The sequence below is a fragment of the Pinus tabuliformis genome, chromosome Q, assembly GCF_031772625.1.
Source record: "Pinus tabuliformis cultivar Carrire ecotype Pingquan chromosome Q, CPIR1, whole genome shotgun sequence".
Lineage (NCBI taxonomy): Eukaryota > Viridiplantae > Streptophyta > Pinopsida > Pinales > Pinaceae > Pinus > Pinus tabuliformis.
Genome location: NC_142296.1, coordinates 144,908,193 through 144,930,955, shown reverse-complemented (window position 1 = coordinate 144,930,955; position 22,763 = coordinate 144,908,193). Strand labels below are relative to the sequence as shown.

General features: G+C 34.2%; 1 protein-coding gene across 1 annotated transcript; it reads right to left on the bottom strand.

Moving 5' to 3' along the window:
* Positions 1–5,865: 5,865 nt before the first annotated feature.
* Positions 5,866–7,346, bottom strand: LOC149218664 (caffeic acid 3-O-methyltransferase-like). Its single transcript, XM_089382437.1, has 3 exons — positions 6,662–7,346; positions 6,508–6,572; positions 5,866–6,419 (listed from the first exon to the last, which is right to left on the bottom strand). Exons 1-3 carry the CDS (start codon positions 7,020–7,022, stop codon positions 6,120–6,122), a joined length of 726 nt encoding a protein of 241 aa, XP_089238563.1. The 5' UTR covers positions 7,023–7,346; the 3' UTR covers positions 5,866–6,119.
* Positions 7,347–22,763: the final 15,417 nt, after the last annotated feature.

Below are 22,763 nucleotides of genomic sequence, written 5' to 3'. Positions count from 1 at the left end.
ACAAGGTTTGCATTTTGAACTTCCAGTTGGAAAAATTCGTTCCATCGAGCTTGCTGGACTCGTGGAGGTATGATTCCAGACTGTTGTTCATTTTCGCACTACTGAACACTCCAATTGGCCACCACCGGGCAAGTCCGATCTGCTACCACCGAACAGATCAGAAACTTCTCTGTGCCACCACCGGGCAAGTCCGATCTGCTGTCTCCAAACAGATCAGGGACTTCACTATGCCACCACCAGGCAAAACCGATCTGTCACCACCGAACAGATCAACAAACGAGCTCCAACACGCCACCACCAGGCAAAGATCGATCTGCTTCCACTGAACAGATCACAGAGCTCTGATTCGCCACCACCGGGCAAGTCCAATCTGCTACCACCGAGCGGATCACGGAACCTCACTTCGCCACCACTGGGCAGATCCGATCTGCTACCTCCGAGCTGATCAAGGATCCTCAATTCGCCACCACCGGGAAAATCAAATCTGCTGCCACCGAGCAAAAACCTTCACGTGCCTCCACCGGGCAACTCCGATCTGCAACAAAGATTGCAGATTTACAGAAAGAAAGGGCTAGTGCTGAGAACAGCGCCGAATCCGCGCTAATCGCTGAAAAATAAAATTCATGGTGTGCAGGAAAATTGGCGCGCTTTACAGCCTCAGATCCGCGCCAATTTGGTCGTTGATTTTCCTGACGCACTTTTCAGCTCCAAACCCGCGCTAATGGCGCGACTGTACCGCCAAAAAAATGCGCTAATTGCTGCAATCTTCCCAAAAAGAACAATTCCACTCCGAATTTCCGCTCCAACCCTTCCTTCGGCTCAGTGATGATCAATCATCTGATGCCTTTTCGCTTCAGGTGTTACTGCAGCTCCACCTGATCACACAGCTATCTCTACATGTACTCCTACCACTACAGATGTGTAACTAATGATACATCCCAGAAAAAAAAACAAAATTAAGGCTACCTCTACCCTAAGCTCTGATACCAAGATAAAAATAATCAAACTTTGAATTAATCAGAAGGAGTTGCAGCTCACAGGTGAGTACACCACCTGGAGACTGCACTCAACAAACAAGGAGGAGACTCTCGCTCACATTCGCTCTGCATTACATGAATGAATATTACATATTAAATACATGACTAAAAATTAGGTAGCTGAAACCAACCTCCTAAATTCTAGGAACAACTCCTAAACAAAGAATGTACATTACAACCACATAACCATTTCTCCATTATTTCTAACTTGATCATCGATGCAACGATCCACCACAGGTTGGCCTCATGCGTGAACGCCTTGATTCCTGAGATCAACCTCCTGAGATCAACACCATTGATTCGATCTACCGGATCTGCCAATCCACGGACGGTCGACACCATCCCTCCTCTTATCAACGGGCCTTAGAATGCCACAAACCGGAATCAGATCACGATGATCTGATCCGCTCGATCTGCCAACCGATCCACCTAATGCAAAAAGTCAACCAACGTGAAATTCAGGTTGGGAAAAATGTGATGATGCCTCGTGTTGAACGGGCGATCCAACACACCACGCACCAGGCAGAGGCTTTTGCTCTCGACACTAGATATTACGTAGTACACCTTCAAGGACTCGCCTCACTTAATAAAAAACACACAGGCATGTGATTTCATGCTCCGATACCATGTTAAAATCAAGAGGGACAAAATATGAAATAAAATCAAGAGGTTTTCCAGGTGGCTCACGTGGATAATGCCAAAAAACTCAACACTGCAATTCATTCAAAGTTTATTAGATATAAAATCATATTACATATAAAATGATATATTAGTTGGCTGGTTTGAACCACTCTCTAAATAACAGGATCTTAGAGTTAAATAGAGAATTAACAAATAACCAAATATATTAATATAGAAAAAGACTAGATTTCTCCATTGAGTTGAATAGAGGATTAACAAACACCCAAATACATTAATATAGAAAAGACTAGATTTCTTTATTAATTTCAACACAATTTAGATACCAAATATACTGAAAAATTAATTGGCTTCAAAACCGAATATCGTGAAATTCGCTATGCATACTTTCACTCACGCACCATGATATATAAAATCTCATATGGAAGCAATTACAAGGAATCTCGATACCCAGTTCAAATAGTTCAACGAGAACAAATGTCTTGAAATTCTCTACGGATAGCACTTCAACATCCTCGCATGGGATTCCTCTACATTGAAAAGTTTTACAGTACTTGCAGAGGTGTTTCATCATTTGAAATACAATAGAATTTCATCAAACATGTTCCATTTAGTCCTCGACAAATTTGTGGAAACTAGAGCCTAAACCCCATGCATTATTTAATAGTAATTGAATGTATCATTTGATTTCCAGACACCAAGTTAGAAATTAAAAAACATTTCATTAAACAAAAGAATGGGTGAGGAGGGGAGGACCCGCCAGTCATCTGATGCAAAATGCTGCAATAATTCAAACTCATATTCTATATAATTATTTTTTCTTAAAATATGAGCACTAAGAGAGACAAATGGCACGAAAGGATAGTACACCGTTGCCAGAAAAAGGAATATGGCATTGAATGCAATGAAAATACCAATGATGTATCCTCTTTCATCCTTTTTCATTCATCTTATTAGAGAAAAGAGGTTTGTAAATTGGGGTTGTGTTTAGGTAGAGAGATTGATTCTTGTTATACTTGCAGCAGTCACTGTATAATGGATTTTTTTTCCATAAAAAATATACATCTTCATAGTTTTACAATGCAAATTTAATTTTATTATTTTTTTACATTGTAAATTTAATTTATTTATTTATTCTATCGATTCATTAAATTTAAATGTGCAAAACAGAAGGTGACCTTAAACAAACAAACTCTACCATGGCCATATACGGTCAAACATTTCCAACATTGTTAATCATTGTCACTCATTATTACCCATGCTCAAATATACAACCTTAGTTAGCCACAATCAACCATTGTTAACCTTGGTCAACCATAGTCAACCTTGTTCAACCATGGTCATCCCTCTCAACTTAGAAAATCACTCACTCTACCCATTTGTAATGGCCAACTAGGGTCAACCAATGTTAGAATGGCTGAACATAATCAATGAAGGTCTCTATGGTTGAACCTGGTCAATCATTGCCAAAATGTGCAACCATAATATATCATATTAAAGTATGGTCAACTATGGCCAAATATGTGAAACTCTAGCCAATCATGTTCATACATGGGAAAACTATGTCAACCATGGTCAATCATGGTCATCTTTGGTTAATCATAGTCACTATAATGAACCTTTCAATACCATGGTCAATCCATTCTCAACATGGACATCAATGGTTAATATTGTCAAACATTGTCAACTTAGGTCACCATGGTAAAACATGGTCAACGGTAGCCACACATTATCAACATAGACAACCATAATATATGATAGAAAACTATGGTCAACCATGGTCAAATTTGTGAAGCTATATTTGCCCATGGTTAAACCATGCTTACCCATAATCAAACTTTAAAAATATTTATTAGTATTCATATTAATATGGCTTAAAACACATTGGTTTACCAATTTGGTAGACTATATTTCACTATGTTTGACTAATCATGATTATGTTTAATAGCCAATACTCTTTAAATTTTCTCAAACATAATCTCCTATTATTATTATTATTGATTAATATTAATAGTCAAACATAGTCAAACACATTAGTTGAACCTAATCAAACAAAGTCAACTTTCATAGTCAATATCTCAATAATGGCCCATGATTCTTAAGGCTATTTTTACCATATTTAACAATAGTCAACTTTTTTCACTCAAATCCATCCTCATAGTCCAACCATATTCAATTATATTCAATCATGGTTGACCAAAGTCAAACAATGTCAACCTTGGTCAGCTAAGGTCATCTTTAGTGAGTCACAATCAAGAGTTAAAAATGTTTAATCATAACAATATTAATATTAATAAACTTGACTAATAATAATATTAATATTATTAATATTGTGACATTTGAAATGGTACATCTAACCACTTCCATATCAACATAATTGATTGTTGATATATGACCACCATTTTATTGTTTATTTGAGAGTAAATAATTGATACCAAGAATTGTTCTTTGGGACCATTCACTTCTTTGTTGGCTGTGTTTTCACTAAGGGTTCTAAATTCTATTAGACCATTAAGAACTTTATGGTTCTTCCCCAAATGGATTTTCTTCCCTTCTTGGTTTTTCTTCTTTTGGTGGTCTCCCCACCGTGTTATTTTGAACAAAGTTGGTCTTCAAAGGGTATACCTTTTTAGCTTGCTAGACTATTCATGTGAGTGGTTCCTACCACATCAAGTGTTGGGGTTTTAAATGACTTTTTATTTTCCTACATATGATGTTTTTAATATATTTATCATGATATAGTGCAAAATATGAAGGGTCTCTAGGTTACTAAAATCGGTAATGACAACCACTTTGGTCGCTTCTAGCCCTAATATATTTCATACTATTTGTGTTAGAAAACTTGACTCCTTGAGTGCCTCATCGACAATGGCTTCAAAATGTTTTAATATTGATTTGGACTACATGGTCTATCTAATTGTCAACCAAGGCTAGTAATCTTGTGAGGCACTCAGTGTTATATGCGTAGGAGGCAGGTCCTCACACTTATTACAATGAACTACAATAAATGAAAAGGGATTAAAGGTTTCATGAGAGGTTCCACCTATGAACCATGGAAAATTTTAGGCGCTAATATTCTAGAGTTGGCTAATTTTCCATGGTTTTTCAAACAAAACCATTCGCTAATATCCATTTTTTCTAAAGATGATTCGCCAAAATTTTATAGCATAAAGTACTTTTACCTTAAAAACTACCAAAACTGTATAAAGACTATATATAAAACTATTTGAAATTTGCATGCTTTTACAAAGATATCAACAAAGATTTTTTAATTTGCAATTTGGGGACTAGTAAGATTCCCCAAAGTTTCTAAACTTTAAGACAATTTTTCATCCTAAAAATTTTTCGTGCTATTAACACAACTCCCTTAAGTGGCACTATAATCACCTAGCTTTTCTTTTGGTGGTCTTAGTATCTCTATGTGTTAAATAGGAAGTTTATCAATACTTAATTCTATAGTAGGCATCCTAAACCATGCATATAAGAAAAGCCACCAAATCACTTCAATTAAAATTAAAGGAAATTATAAAATCGAAGAACACTTCACATATTGAAAATGAAAATTCACAATATCAAGCAAAACTGTAGACACTTAAAATGGAAAATAAATTACAATTATAATTAAAAACAACAATATTAACCCTACTTGCAAATAAACAACAAATAATTATAAACATACCAAAAAATTTCTTATACCAATTTAAGAATCTAACCATTTTTTATTAACTAAGATTATTAATTAATTTACACTATTCAACAAATTTTATGCCTTGCTTCTACTTCTCTACCCAAATACCTAATACCTATAATTATGGTCTCTCATTGATATTGCTAACTCAAAGCATTATTTTTTACATTTACAAATAGCTAGAAACCTAATTTTAATGTAACTTTTGACATTTTACATATGGTTGTCTTTTTCAAATACATTTTCAATTTTAATCCAAATTTTTATAATTATTTTCTTTTAATTGTAAGCTATATCTTTAGAACCAATCTTGTTTAATATGAAGAATAAACCATTTATTATTATAATGCATCTATAAGGACAACTTATGAGAATACTAAATTTTTTCCCTGACTTTTAGAATAGCTTCTTTAACTTTAAACATAGTGGGAAAGATTTTTCAAAAATCAACGAAACCACATATACTATAATTATCTCGTCTCTACAATCTCTAAGAGCCGATAGTAAAACCATGTTTTATCTATACAATCTTCGATAATGGATAATACAACAGATAAAAGATTCAGAAAGCCATTTCAACTTCAAGTTACAGTATTTGATTTTTTCTTTGAAACCGAAAGTTCGACCAAACTTGATATATTATTTAGTCCACACAACAGGAGTGGTAGATACCAAATTAAAGATGAACCATACTAACTATATATATATATATGTCATGGATAAGATAAACAAAGTGCCATAGAATCACATCAAACTTACTTGTGAAACTCCATTACCCACAATCCATTGCCACAACATATGGGCTTAACACCTCCTTCGAATCCTGCTGCATGCCCCAACTCTTGAAATTCTTGCTCAGTCCGCTCCTTGCCCCCCGGACTGTATGCCAACATCATCAAATCTAAATGCGATGCCTGTCGAGCATAAGGAGATGTCTCTGCAGCCACTGGGAGAATGGTGTCCACCACAATCACCATCCCTTTCTCTGGCAATCCCTTGTGACAATTCTTCAAAAGCTTTACGGAATTATCGTCACTCCAATCATGCAGAATCCACTGAAAACAATTCGATAGATATAATCAGGTGATCCATGTCCATTGATTCAATATAAAACTACCCAACAGCAGAAAGTCATTGTCATACCTTCATAAAAATTGTTTGGCCACTTGGTACGCTATCAAACATGTTTTCAGCTACATGCCTCACAACTGAACAAACAGAAATTCACCAGATTTAGTCACCTGCACCCAAAGAAAACAAACTGATTTAATGGTTGAAGTTGGGGAGTGGGATGTACCTGGATAGTGAGGAGCATCGGCCAGCACATGGGGCATGTCGAAGTTGATTCCCGTGATGTGGGGATACCTACTGACGATGAGATTGAGAGTCGACCCAATTCCTCCTCCCACATCCACCAACTCCTGAACCTCTTTAAAACCCTCGTAAGTATCCAGAATCTTGTTCATCAACATGGTAGAATGCGCAGACATAGCCTCGTTGACGACACTTTTTATCCTTTGGTCCGTGGCTATGTGCTCGAAGACATTCATTCCGTGGGCTTTGGTGTATGGCTGAGATCCTTCAAGCACGGCGTCCTTGAGATAATGCCACGTCTTCATAAACACAATGTCTTGATTAATCAATACTTGTGGCGCCATACATCCTCTCGGCCTTCCCGCTCTCGTCGATGGTCACGGAGGAGCTCAGAACCGAATGGCTGGCCAGCACTCTCAGGATCCGATCCAGACTAATGGCAGCGTGATCCGGGTTCGTCGTCGGAATGAGGGAAACGATTTTTCTGGGCGAGAGTTGGACGCCATTGCCTGCATTTGCTATAATTTGGAGGATATCTAATTCAACGGCTGCGTTCATAGCCATGGGTACACAGGAGAAATTTCCAAGCTCCATACCCAGAAGCCATTCATCTTCATTCACAATCTTCGCATTCATCTCTGAGTTTGCAGCCGTTGTTGATTCCATTCCTCGTCGTTGAATTTAAATGGGTGAAAGGACACTTGAAATGGTGTTACCCAGGCTTTGTCGCCATCGTTTACTTTGGAGGAAGCCACCCACCTCCAACTGGCAACCATTACGCTGGTTGCAGGTTCTCGTAACTTTGGAGGAAGCCACCGACCTCCAACTGGCAACCATTACGCTGGTTGCAGGTTCTCATAACCTTGGAGGTGGGTGGAGGCAACCCTTATCATGATTGCAGATTCTCATCACTTATTTACGTGCCTGTTTCGGCCCACTCCCCACATCATCCTCCTCGTTGAATTTAAATGGGTGAAAGGAGGACAATTCAAATGGTATTACCCAGGCTTTGTCGCCATCGTTAACTTTGGAGGAAGCCACCCACCTCCAACGAGCAACCCTTACGCTGATGGCAGATTCTCATACTTTGGGAGAAGCCACCCACCTCCAACTCCAAAGTTTTCCGACCATAAGCAATTCTGATGAAAAGAGGGCCCAAACAGGCACTTAGGGAAGTGATGAGAATCTGCAATCAGGATAAGGGTTGCCGTTCAAATCACCCAACTAATATATAATTTTATAAGTATATTTTACATGTACAAGACTTTGAATGAATGAATGCACTGTGTTGAGTGGTTCGGCATTTTCCACCTGACTCATTTAGAGAGCCTCTTAATTTTATGTCACATTCTATTTCTCAATTTTAATAGATCTAGATTCTAGAATTTCTTTCCATTGAGATGTTACATAATGACGTGCGTTAGTGAAAATAATGAATAATGGGGTGAGTTAGTGAAAGTAATGGTTCACGGTCTAGATTTTTGTTCCAGATAATCTTTCAAGAAGGTGACCTTAAACTCCTTTGCACTATAACAAACCACATTTGTTGCTGGATGCCACTTGTTACCATGCGAACATTTTACCTGAGCAGGGAAAAACCAATAACAACCCATTCTAATTTCTCTTTTACATCTAGTCACGAAGATTAACATAAAAACACTAACAATAGAGTTCTTACACTTCATGCCCTAATTACTCCATAATCTAAAGAATGGATGCAATAGCACTCGTTGCTTTGAAATTGGGGATTATAAGAAAAAGAAAGACAACGCTTCTTGCTTTGGAATTGGGGATTATAAGAAAAAGAAAACACTAGTTGCTTTGAAATCGGGGATAAATAGGAAAAGAAAAATTAGACAAATATAGAAGTGCATGAGCCTCCCTCATTAATGGTGTAAACAATCTTGTACCCTGCAGGTATGTCCTACAAATCGAAAGGAACTATTATGTTCACTCATTTCATAATAGAATATTTATGTAAGATGAGACCTGCAGTGATTTATTCATAAAGTGACCCGGAAGAGGTACTGCTAGTGCTATGTAATCAAAGTGACAAATGTTAACGATAAATTTGGAGTTTCAAGGAAGCTTCTGCAGTGCTTTGCCTAAGAAAGTCACAGGGATAAATCCTGCTAGACGACCAAGCATTCTTTGACGTGATGAATCCTTTAATAGATTTATCAAATTACATGACTGCTCACATCAATCTAGGTACTTAATGATGCATTATAGCTTAAAACTACAGGTGATTTGAGAAAATGGTCATTAATTGATGAGATAACCCATAGTTAACGAATTCAAATTTAAATTTATACCATAAGAAAATGGACTCTGGCAAAAAAAAATTGAGAATATATATTTTACAAATACTTAAACATGTTATTAATTTAATTTTTTAAATTTAAATGAATCATCAATATATTCAATTTTAGAGAAAATCCATTAAATCTTTTCCTTTAAAAGAATATTTTTGTTCTCCGGTCTAAGATGTTATAATACCATTAATAAAATACCATTTTAAATCTTTTATTCAGTACTCAAGTTTTTGTTTTTAATACTCTTCTATTCACATATGCGAACTTTCCTTTACCATTTGTAACTACATTTCTCCATCTTTTAATATGTAAATTTACTTATTTTTTAATATGTAAATTTGCTTATTATTCAAAAAGGCCAACTTACCTTTACGATTTGCAATTGTAGTTTACCATCTTACAAGTTTTTAATAATAGGGAAATTATTTTTTTAATACTATTTTATTGAGAAGTGCAAACATACCTTTACCATATGGGAGTTACCCTTTAAATATGGATGTTATCAAGTTTTTCTATTTTTATGTCATATAAAATTATAAATTTTTTTGTGTTATTTACCAAATTAGAATTTGTTAGACAAATTTTCATAATTAAGGCGATATATGTTTTTATTGGAATTAGCTATTTAATTATTTTTGTAATTAATTCTTTTTGATGGGATGATCTAAATTGAGAGATGCCATTATATTCTAGCTATTGACAATCCATCCACGAATTGAATTAAAGGTGATAACTTCACATGTCTAAACCATACTTGAATTAATTTTTTACAAAATATGATTAAAAATTTACAGTACATATTGTTGATAACTATATATGCCAATTAGTAAAAAATGAAAAAAGAAAAAGAAAAAGAAAAATTGATTTTGAAACTTTTAATTGTTCACATTCTCAAAAGTTTTATTGCTTTTAATCCACTCCATTACCTTAGTGGTTTCTTGAACAAAGGTATGCCTATTCAACCACTTGACAAGAGTTTTGTTGTTTCTATCCACTCCATTCCTTGAGTGGTTTCTTATGCATCCCATTCAAAGGTATGCCCACTTGAGAGATAGCTATAGTGGATGGAATATGAATTTATTAAATTATCCAACCACACTTTTGCAACATCCAACCAATTTTGACTTACTTTTGTAAAATATCCCTTAAGAAACAAATGTATGATGATTAATCAATAACGAGTAGAGTTTGATTATTATTTAAATAATATAAATAAATATTAAATAATACTATTAAATTATAATATGTTTTTGTGGTATTTCATAATTTGGATATAGGCTTATTAGAATTTTTATATAATAATACAACCTTAGGGTTTTTATTATACCATTAACAATGCAGAGTCAAGGGTTATTAAATTACTAAACAATAATTTTAAATATTTTAAATGATTTTTTATATCATATTATTTTATTAAATTATATTATTAAATTGGTTTTATATTATCTAATTTTACTAAATTATATTATTTTTTATAGTATTACATTATTTTATTAATTAAAACATCTTGGAATATATTAATTAAAACATTAAAAAATACTTAAACCATTATTTAAAATATGAGTATTAATAATTTTATTAATTTATTAATAATTAGTGAACACTAATAATTAATTCAATTTCAATGTTAGCACATTATACCTGATATTTTAATTAACACTCATATTTTAATTAATGTTTTAATTAATTCAAAATTAAAAAATATTTTAAAACATAAAAAATGACTTAAAATATTAATTAAAATATTTAATAACATTAATTAAAACCTTTAAATAAAAATAAAAATATTAGTTAATAATACTATTAATTTATTAACATTAATATATTAATTAAAGCAATAGTATATAATTAAAAGAAAAATTACTTAAGACATAATTATTATAATCAATTATATTAGTCAAACATAACCAAATATGACCACATTAAGACTTAGTCAACCTTATTTACTCAAAATAGTCCTTAGTTAATATAACATTAATTAATTAAAACATTAATTAGCATTAATTAATCAAAACATTAACATTGGTAAGATTAATTGAAACATTAAAATGTTTAATAATATTAATTATATTATTGGGTCATCCCACAAATTTATAACACTACTACTATGGGCTTATTTTAGAAAAGTAATATTAGTAATATTATTAATCACCATAAATTTTTGAAATGGTTATCTTAATAACATTAATATTATTAATAGCATTTAAATTTCAATATTAAATTTAACAATATTTAATTAATATTATTAATATTATTAATTACATTCATATATTAGTATATTAATTAATAATAATAATATTATTATTTTTGTTTATTTACTAACATTTTTATAATGGTATACTAATTACCGTAATAATACATAATTTCAAAAATTTTAATACATAATTAGTATAGTCAACCATATTGGTAGAACATAGTCAAATATGAGTATATTAGCATTTAGTCATAGTATGCTTATCTTATTTGACAATAGCCAACCTTAATTTTCCCTCAAAGCCCTCTTCAATCACTATAAAATCAATTAAATAATTAAAACATTATTTAAAATGTTAGTATTAATAATTAATTTATGAGTGTTAATTAATTTATTAAATATCAATGTTCTTGATGATGATGATGATGGTTAACATCCACTCAGACCAAACATTGGTATATGGGACCTAAAAAATGAATTATTTAGTCTGATTTAAGATTTTATTCCTATACTCAAAAGGCTTAGAGAGAAGCCTTCTTTTCTAATTAATTAACACTAATAATTAATTCAATTTGAATGTTAACACAACATACTTGATATTTTAATTAATTTAAATATTTAAAAATAATTTAAGACATTAAAAAATTATTAACACATTAATTAAAACCTTTAAAATTATATATTAATATTAATTGATAATGCTATTAATTTATTAACATTGATATATTAATTAAAACATTAATACATAATTAAAAGAAAAGTTACTTAAGACATAATTATTATAGTCAATTACATTACTATATAGTCAATTACATTACTCAAACATAGTCAAATATGACCACATTAAATTTTAGTCAGCTTTATATTTACCACAATAATCAACCGTGTTCACTCAAAATAGTCCTTACTTAATATAACATCAATTAATTAATTAACACATCAATTAGTCGAAACATTAACATTGATAAGATTAATTGAAACATTAAAATGTTTAATAATAATTAAAATAATAATTAATTTTTGTTTGGTAGGTAAGCACCCACAGGGGATTTGAACTAGTGACCTATTGCAAGGAGTTCCTTAATAGTGCATCCATTCATCATCAATCCAAAGCCTTGTACACTAATAATAATTATTATTATATTATTAAGTAATTTGAGAAATTTATAATACTAATACCATGGGCTTCTTTTAAAAAAAATTATTAGTAATATTATTAATCACAATAAATTTTGAAATGATTATTTTAATAACATTATTATTATTAATAACATTTAAATTTCAATATTAAATTTAACAACATTTAATTAATAATATTAATTTTATTAATGACATTCATTATTACTATAAATAATATTAACATTAATATTAATAAAAAATAAATTAACATTAATATTAATAAAAAAATTTAAAATCATTTAGTATTAAAAAGAATAATGATAAGTTTAATTTATTAATATGATTTATTACTATTATTATTTTAATTTATTAATATTAATATTAATTAATAAATTTTAATATTTATTTTATTAACATTTTAATATTATAATCAAATTAAAGTTTCTGTGATCTATATTTTGATTTGAAATAATTCTGGAAGAAATCACATTGGTCGATTTAGATCCACGCATTTCAAACCAACCGGTGTGATTCATCATGAGGAAAATATGAAAAATCAAATTGTAGTAGAAAGTTAAATAGGGAGTCAAGACCTTCTAACAACTAAGGGAAAAAACGGTTAAATAACTACTATTTTTTACTCAATAGGATAAAGGCCAAAATGCTAATTTATTTAATATTATTGATCTATTTAATATTATTATTAATATTTATTTATATATTTAATTATTAATTTATTTTAATTTATTTTTATAATTGGATCAATAATAAACACACTATATGATAATATCTGACTAACCTAACACTTTAGATAGAAATAATAATTATTTATTTATTTATAGCTAAATAAATAATAATAATAAGTAACTAATGTGAAATCATGATAATATATAACTAACCTCACTCTAATAATAATAATAATAATAATAATAATAATAATAATTATTATTATTATTATTTTTCTATGTTAAGACTAACCTAAGTACCCACGGGGGATTTGAACCGATGACCTATCGCCAAGGAGTGCCTTAACAAGGCACCCATTCACCGTCAATCCAAAGCCCCGTGGGCTATTATTATTATTATTATTTTAATTTATTTTTATGATTGAATTAATAATAAATACATTATATATTAATATCTAACTAAGCTAACCTTTCAAATAAAGATAAGGAATAAATAATCAAATAAAGAAATTAAGTCATGAAGAAAGGAAAATTTAAAAAATTAAAAATTAAAATGTTTGAATATTAAGCTTAAATGAAATATGAAGGAAATAATGAGTTATAAAAAGGAAGGAAATAATGAGTTATAAAAAGGAAGGAAATAATTAAATTGGTTATACAATAAATTTCAATGTACTATGAATAATCAAATTTAATTTTAATTTTACTTGTTTATTATTATGTTATTTTTTAGTTTCTAGTTATTCAAAAAAAAAGGCACAAATTTCAGGGGGACAAATTAAAAAAATAAAAAACCAAAGGGAGGAGAAGGAGAAACAAAGGAAGAAAGCTAAGAGGAAAGGGTGAAAATCCAATAGCTACTGATTTTCCACCTGTCGTCCCTATTAAGATTATTAGGCCGCCTTTCAATTTCTATGTCTTCCTTAAATTTACGGTGATGAAAGTGAGGATTCTTCGTAATGACCTTCACCTCCTCAATGCATATATGATGATTGGTCTTCTCATCATGCTCTGCTAAGTCCGAAGATCGGTTCCTTCCATGCTTGATATCGACAACATGTTCCTTAATCCTTTGATTAATTGATCGGCCTATTTCACCAGTGTACGATGTTCCACAGGAGCATGGATGACATAAATTCCTTTTAAATATTTAGGGTCCACAAGGTATTTAGCTGATTTTAAGGAACTTCTTAAGGTGTTAAGGGGTCGAAAGGTTGAGGGAACATTGTGTTTCCCAAGGATTCTAGAAATTCTATTAGTCGTCCCTTGGTTGAAGGGGAGGTGAACTCGAGAACTACAATCAATAGGGTCTTTCTTAGCCTTATGACTTTTGCAAGCTTTAAGAAAGGCTTTAATTCCATGTTTCTTACTGTAACCACTATTGCAAAAAACCTCCAAGAGGTGGGATTTCTCTTTAGAAAAATGGGCGACATCAAAAACCCTCATAGCACGAGTAGCTATAGTGCAAAGAACCCCAACTTTTGAGCAAGGAAATGATGGGACCTAGCATGAAGTTACTACTTGGTATGGGTTTTCTTCTGAAATACCTAGTGGGAAAATGAGCAATGCTCTTTCTTAGAAATGAGGACATCTAGGAAAAGAAGGCCACCATTAACTTCTTTCTCCATGGTAAACTTAATGGAGTTAGATTCATTATTAAGATGATGAAAAAAGAGATCTAAATTAATATTAATATTAATTTTAATTTTTCATATTAAGAATAATATTAATATAAATTAATTTCGTCGTCGTCGTCGTTGTTGTTGTTGTTGCTGTTATTATTATTATTATTATTATTATTATTATTATTTTCTGCGTAAAGACTAATTCTATTAAAAAAGAGAAAAATATGTATATGGAGGTCGAGACTTGAGAGGGGGCAAAAGCCAGCCCTCAGCCAGAGATTCTGAGACATACATATCCTGCTATCTGCCCTTTCAGGATTAAGAGACTTCAAAACATGATTTGTTAGACCCTGACATACAAAAAAATAATCCTGTTCTGAGTCTAACACAACATTACTATCGCCTACAATGGCTTTACTGGTAAACATTCTGTCATACCCGCCATGGACAAAATTGAGGCAAAAACAAAGCTTGCCGAACCAAGAATTGTTGCTGCACATCAGATCAAGTTGGCTCGCACCGATACAAGACGAGAACTGAGACCAGACCCGTAACCAGAGACCCAAAACATAGACACATAGCATAAAATAAAACAGAGCAAAGGCAAGAGTGCCACCCGTAGGCAATGAACCAGCATCATTCGGCATGTTGCGGAGAGACGTGCGCATCCTTGTCCACCTGGCTGGATGAGGCAATCCATGTGACAAATTCATTGTCTGCATTCCCCTCAATACCACCATCTGGAGGAATTACCAGATTCAAGATGCTGCATGGATGATGAACCGGCCCACAAGCAAGGACCACGTGCTGACTCGCTTCTGCCGGAGGCTGAGGCGCCTCAGGAATAGTGCTATCTTCCTGCATGTTGTCTTCATTAAACACGACCCCAGCCATCTCCCCCTAAAGGACACTGTCATCCTGAGACTGAGAGGTGGTGGTGTGGGCCGAGCTACTGGGTTTATCCTCCTCCTCAGCAAGAATAACAGTAATACTGGCTGACAACACTGGCCTGTTGAGCCTGCTATGGAAGGTGAAGCGGGTTGTTTGAAAGGAGTTGTGCGGGAGAGGTCCAGCATGGCCGGAGGGTAGAGAGGACGGTGAGGTCGAAGCAATGGGGATTACATTTTGAGGAGCAGAATGAGAGGCCCTGCCTCTATTACCAGTATTGCCTCCACGGCGAGAGACTCCACGATGGTGAGGCATCTTCGAATTATCTGAGCAACCAAGGAAGGGAAAATGGCAGAGCTGAAGGGCGAAAGACTGAGCACAGAAGAACCAGGCAATACTTAAAACCCAAGCGTGCTTCCAGACTACCTGAGTGAAACAGGGGTGCGGGAAGAAAATCAAGCGGAGGTGAAAAGCACCAAGGACAATGGTGTGAACCAGACACCAAGCCATGAATAAAACCTCGAGCGTAAACTCTCGAACCGAGCGCGCATTGAAGACGATCTGTGTGACCATCATTCTATCCTATGTCTAATTGATATCATATGGCATTGAGATATGCAATCCTCGTCCGCGAACCAGGCACCGGGACAGCTGCCTGCAATGAAAGAACCCTCATAAATGCGCCGCATTAACACTCGCATCCCGGTATTATTATTATTATTATATTTTAATATTAATATTAATTTTAATTTTAATATTATTTATTACTATTACTAACCTTAAATAATATTAATAATCAAAATTATTATTAACAATCTTAGTAGCATTATTACTCTAAATAATATTAACATTAATATTAATAAATAATACTAAAACATCTAGTGTTAAGAGTAATAATAGGAAAAATTAATTTATTAATACTACTACTATTATTATTATTATATTCTATTATTAATATTACTATTTATAAATATTAATTTTAACATTAATTATTAATATTAATACATTAAATAATAATTGTTCACCTTGGTTAAACATTTCATTGTGACAAAGATTTTCTCAATATGAAAGTCAATTATGTTCAATCATTGTCAATTATGGTTAACCATGGTCAGTCATAGTCAACCATTGTCCAACATCACATTGTGACAAAAATTGTCTTAATATGAAAATCAACCATGGTCATCCATCCTCGACCATGGTCAACGACGGTCAACTATTCTCAACCATGGTCAACCATGGTCAATCATGGTCAACCATGGTCAATAATCATGGTCACATTGTGAAGATTGTCTCTTTGTCTGATGTCACATTATGACAACAATGGTCATTTATGGTCAACCTTGTTCCAACTTCGCATTGTGATAAAGATGGTCTCACTACGGAAATCAACCATGGTCAACCATAGACCAACATTGCATTGGGACAAAGTTTGTTTCAATATGAAAATCACTCATGGTCAACCATGGTCTAATGTCGCACTGTGACAAACACTGTCTCAATAAGAAAATCAACCATGGTCAACGATGGTTAGTCATGTTTATTTTTATGGTTTATATACCTTGGGTTTATAACATTAAATCCTTGGGTTTAATATTATTTCCTTAGTTTTATAATCCCTTGGGTTTTTAGCGTTAATCCCCTGCGTTTATTAGTCCCTTTGGTTTATAATATCAATCTCTTGAGATTATTAATCTTAGGGTTCATATTCCTAAGGTATAATATTATTCATATGGTATATAAAATTAATCCTAAGGTTTAATATAAATCCCTTTGGGTTTATAATCATGGTCAACCATGGTCTAATGTCACATTGTGACAAAGATTGTCTCAATATGAAAATCAACCATGTTCAACCATTGTTAGCCATGGTCATGCATGGTCAACCATGGTCCAACATCACATTGTAATAAAGATTGTCAAAATATGAATATCAGCCATGGACAACCATCTTCAGTCATGGTCATCCATGGACAAATGTTGCATTGTGACAAATATTGTCTCAAAATTAAAATCCATCATGGGCAATCATCCTCACAGATGGTCAATCATGGTTAATGATAATAAATAGCCATCGTCACATTGTGACAAACATTGTCCCATGGTCCAAGTGACATTGTCACAACCATGGTCGAACTTCGCATTGTGACAAAGCTTGTCAATATTTAAATCAACCATGGTTAACCATGGTTAATCATGCTCAACCATGGTCCAACGTCACATTGTGACAAAGATTCTTTCAATAGGAAAATAAATCATGGTCAACCATGGTCCAACATCGCATTGTCACAAATATTTTCTCAATATGAAAATAAACCATGGTCAACCATGTTTGTTTTAGTGTTTACAATATTTATCTTAGGGTTTATATACCTTGGGTTTACAGTATTAATCCCTTGGATTTTCAGTATTAATACATTTTTTTTGTTAATGCCTTATGTTTATAATATCAATCCATTGGGTTTATTAATCTAAGGGTTCATATTCCTAGGGAAGAATATTATGATGGGCTGTATATATTAATGCTAAGGTTTAATATACATCCCTTGGGTTTATGAGTTTTAGGGTTTACTTTTTTTTTTTTGCTAAAGCAAGAATCATGCCTTCTTATCATTAATTCAAACAAATTTGCAATATATACATTTTTCCATCAAACTGTTTGGTCTTAGGCAAAAAAGGAAAATTCCCTTTTGAAGCCAAGCATACAAACATGAAAAAGCATCTGTAATCTCAGGTCATATAAGCCCTCCCCACATGTAACTGTGCTCACAAACCCATTCCTGCCTTTCAATCACTGTCATTCATTCTTCTTTTTTAATTTGACGATGGAGGTATAAATCGTTCCATGAAGAGGCAAGAAGGTTAACCCCTAGACCCCACCAAACTACTCGCTCGATCCCAAACGTCGATCTGCCTTGTACCATCGGAGGCTGAGCTGAATATCATGCGGCAGAAGCCATCGAACTTTAGTGTGCGATGAGGGTGGTTTTTAGACAGGCCCTCATCCACGTGTCATGTGTTGTATGGCATCACTGCAAATTTTTCGAAACCACCTTTGGAATGAAAGCGATGAGATCGCGCCAAAACCACTCATGTAGCGGTTTTAACTCTTTCCACTAAAAAATAGGGTGATGCTGTTGCGTGAACTGATGCCTTCTCTTATTAGCTTCTACATCTCTTTGAACTGAGAAAACCTTTTGCCCTACGTTGGGGATATTCCGGATAGTTTTAACCATGGCTACTGAGGCCAACCCTCGCCAACCTTCCATCATAGACCTCTCTGACCAAAATTGTGATACCTGCTAAAATCTGCTCATTACGAATTGGCTTCTTTAGCTTTTCTCATGTACACTTCTTTGTCCTCTTCCGCCTGGTTATGGCAAAGATTTCTCAGGTTGCTCTGTGACATTGCGTGCCACTCCATCAAAATTGCGCTGTCCTTAGAGCTAACACCATGGTTGGCTAGAATGTTTGCCAATTTGTTGGCCTTTCTACACAAATGGATGAATCTAAGTTTGTGTAGTTCCTGAAGATGTCCCTGTATTTTATGGAGAACCCATGTTAACCTCCAGTGTTTTGTAACCTTTTCCGACCTTGTTCCATGACTGATTCTCTTGGATACGTTGATGACTAACTCTGAATCTACTTCTATTGTGACATTTTAGCAATTGTCCTATTTAAGAAGTTCTAAGCATTGCTCCAAAGCCATTAGTTATGCCATGTTGTTGGTGGCTTTTCCTAAGTGTCCATGGAAGAGGGAGATTATGCTTTTGGTATCATCCCTAAGAACTCCCCCAAAGCCAGCCATTCCCGGGTTTCCTTTAGAAGCTCCATTGATGTTATACTTTAAAAAACCTTCCGGGGGAGGATTCCATAATTATTTAACCATTTATCTCATGATTATTTTCCTATCTAGGCCTTATGGAATGAGTCCCTGCATGCCTAACTATTTTATAATTCTTAACTCTGCTTCTAAGGGAGGATTGTTGGGGAGATCCCTTACTGTGGTACCAGCGGTCTCCTTAAGCTATTTTAAGATCAGCTCCACCAGGCGAAGAGAGGAATTCTTTTCCTCTTTAAAGATTCTTTTGTTTCTTTCTTTCCACACATTCCATATAATGAAACTCGGCAGAAGAGCCCAAGCGGAGTTGAGAACCTCATACTCCAAGAAGTTATTCCTCCAGTTGTTTAGAGTGTTAGTGATACTTTCTTTGTCTCTATCAGATTGATTGAAGATGTTGGCAAAAGAATCCCATAACTTGGCAGTGAAAATGCAGCGGTTGAGAAGATGTTCCATAGTCTCTTCTTGGGCTTCACAGAGCTGGCATTTGGAGGGTCCCAGTATACCCCTTTTTCTAATGTTGTCCTAGGTTAAGATTTTCTTTTGGCGAACCAGCCACATAAAGAGTTTGATTTTCATCCAGCCTTTATGCCTCCATAGCTTCTGCCAAGTTCTATTTGGAGCTTGGGATTCTAGGTCAAGGAGTATCCCTTTTGCTTCCTTGATATTAAAGTTGCCCTCTTTTTTGCTACCCCATCTTAGTTGAGCCTGCCCTTCAGTTACTAAAATCATCACTCTGATCCAACATCCCCTTAAGGGACTCTGCTCTACCGTTGAGGGTTCTATCCTCTCTACCATCTATTTTTCTCCATGTTCTCCATTTTCCTGCATTGTTAGAATGCTCCCAAAAGTGTTTTACCTTTACTAATCCTTGGTTTTCTGTCTCATGCTTGAGGCCCAAAAATTCCTCTTTCAATAGAGTAGGTTCTTGTTGCCATTTGTCCTCCCAGAAAAGTGCCAAATCGCCCTCTCTGATTTTCCAGAAACTGTTTTTTTGAACCACTCGTCTGTTCTCCCAAGCCTTGTTCCATATGGGAGAGACCTTCATAATTCCAGACATTCTTATGATATCCGAAGAAGGCCAAGAGCTGGCATATTTTTCCTTCTAGATGCTTTCCCATTGAGCCTTTCAATCCTTAACCCACCTCCACCAAATTTTGGCCCCTAGAGCCTTACTAAGAATCTCTAGATTATCCAAACCTAGGCCTCCTTGGTTCTTGGGTTTGAAGGTCTTATCCCATGAGACTAAAGCCCATTTTTTCCTTGTTTCCTCTTTTCCCCAAAGAAAATCTCTTCGAATATTTATAAATTGCTGTAAGACTCCTATTGGAGCTGGGAGGGTTGATAGCATAAATGTTGGGATAGCTTGGAGCATTGCCTTTGTAAGAACCAGTCTACTAGCCAGATTTAAAGATCTGATTGTCCATTTCCAAACCTTGTGTTGCATTTTTATTATTAATGGATCCCATGTGCTCTTGTGTCAGGGTTTAGCTGTTAGAGGTACTCCCAAATATTTAGAGGGGAGGGATTCTCTTTGAAAGCCTAGAATTCTGGAGACATTTCTCTGAATGAAAATATGGGTATTAAAGAAAAATACTTTTGATTTGGAAAGATTGACTTCCATACCTGTTGCCATCGCAAAGTAATTTGAAAGTTGTTTGTATGTGCAAGCGCTTCCTTGAATGTGGGAATTCCTTGTAACATGGTATCATCTACAAACTGTTGATGAGTCAGCACTTGCCCATTCTCCGAAAGTTGGAGACCTTTAATTTTTCCCATTACTCTAGCATGCTTAATGGACTACCCCAACCCTTCCATCATGAGGATGAAGAGAGAAGGAAAGATTGGATCTCCCTATCTGAGTCCCCTAGAACGAAGAAAAAGTTCAGAGGGAGAGCCATTAACTAAAATTGAAAAGCTGGATGAAGTCACTAGGGCCATGACCCATCTGACCCAATTATGATCAAAACCAAATGCTATAAGCACTTTCTTGATATATATCCAGTTCACTTTGTCATATGCTTTGGCTATGTCCAATTACATGATCATACCCGCTTTCTTATTACTCGTTAATGAGTGAACCACCTCGTGAGCTTGAATGATGTTATCCAGAATTTGCCTGCCTTCCACATAACCAGTTTGTTCCCCCAAGACCAGCGAAGGTGGCAAGTGTTTGAGTCTATTAGCCATGACCTTGGAAATTATCTTGTAAACTACATTGCATAAAGCAATGGGCCTATATCTTTCTGGCATTTGAGCATTAATCTTTTTTGGAATAAGGGCAATGAAGGAGGTATTGAGAGCTTTTAAAATGGTTTTGTTCAGCCTGGAATCTTCCACTACATCTAAAATATCCTTTTTGACAATATTCCAACAGGCTTTGAAGAAATCCACATTGAATCCATCTGGACCTGGAGCCTTGACATTTTGCATTTCCTTGAGGATCTCACTGACCTCCTTTTCAGTTACAAGTATGTTGAGATTAGAATTATCCTCTCTAGATACCAGCTTAGGGATATGTTTAGTGAAGTCCTTGATGAAGGGTTCCCTTACTAAAAAGTTTTCCTTGGCAATATCACGAAAGTGCTTTACTAACACTACTTCTATCTCCTCATGGGATTGATGAATCTGGCCATCCTCATCCTTGATCGAAGAGATTCTGTTGTGAGTTCTATTTGCAATGGCAGATCTGTGTAAAAATTTAGTGTTAAGTTCTCCTTCTTTTAGCCATTGAACCCTAGATTTTTGTTTCCAAAAAATTTCCTCTTGTTTACACAACTTTTCCCATTCTTGATGATGTTTCTCTACTTGATCATTTTTGTGCTTATCAAAGGCTTCCTTGATCAAAGCTTGATTGAGCTCTAGAATTTTTTTTTCCACAATTTTCTTACTTGTAAAAATATTGCCAAATTCCTTCTTGTTCCAATCTTTTAGCTTCAGCTTGATGTGTTTTAATCTTTTATGTAGAAAGAACATAGTTAAACCCTGAATCTGCAAGTCCTCCGCCCACCATTTTTCAATGTTGCTGATGAATTCTAGGTGTGAAAGCCAAATATTTTCAAATCTGAAAGGTCTGTTTCTTGGGGTGCCAATGCCCTTGATCTCCATTTGAACTGGCCAGTGATCTGAGCCTCCAAAAGGAAGAATTCTTGCTATTATTTCCATGTCTAGAAGCATGAGATCCTCAGAGATCATGAATCTATCTAGCTTGGAAGCTACCTGGGAATCCCCTACTCTTTTTGTGTTCCATGTACATAGGTCATTATTTGTCTCAACATCAACAAGCTTCATGTTTTTTGAGAAGATTTGGAAGGCTGAGGAATCTTTATTTAGTGCTCTTGTTCCCCCTTTTTCTCTGAGAGAAATCTAATCATATTGAAGTCCCCTCCTATAACCCAAGGTAACCCTGCATGTCTG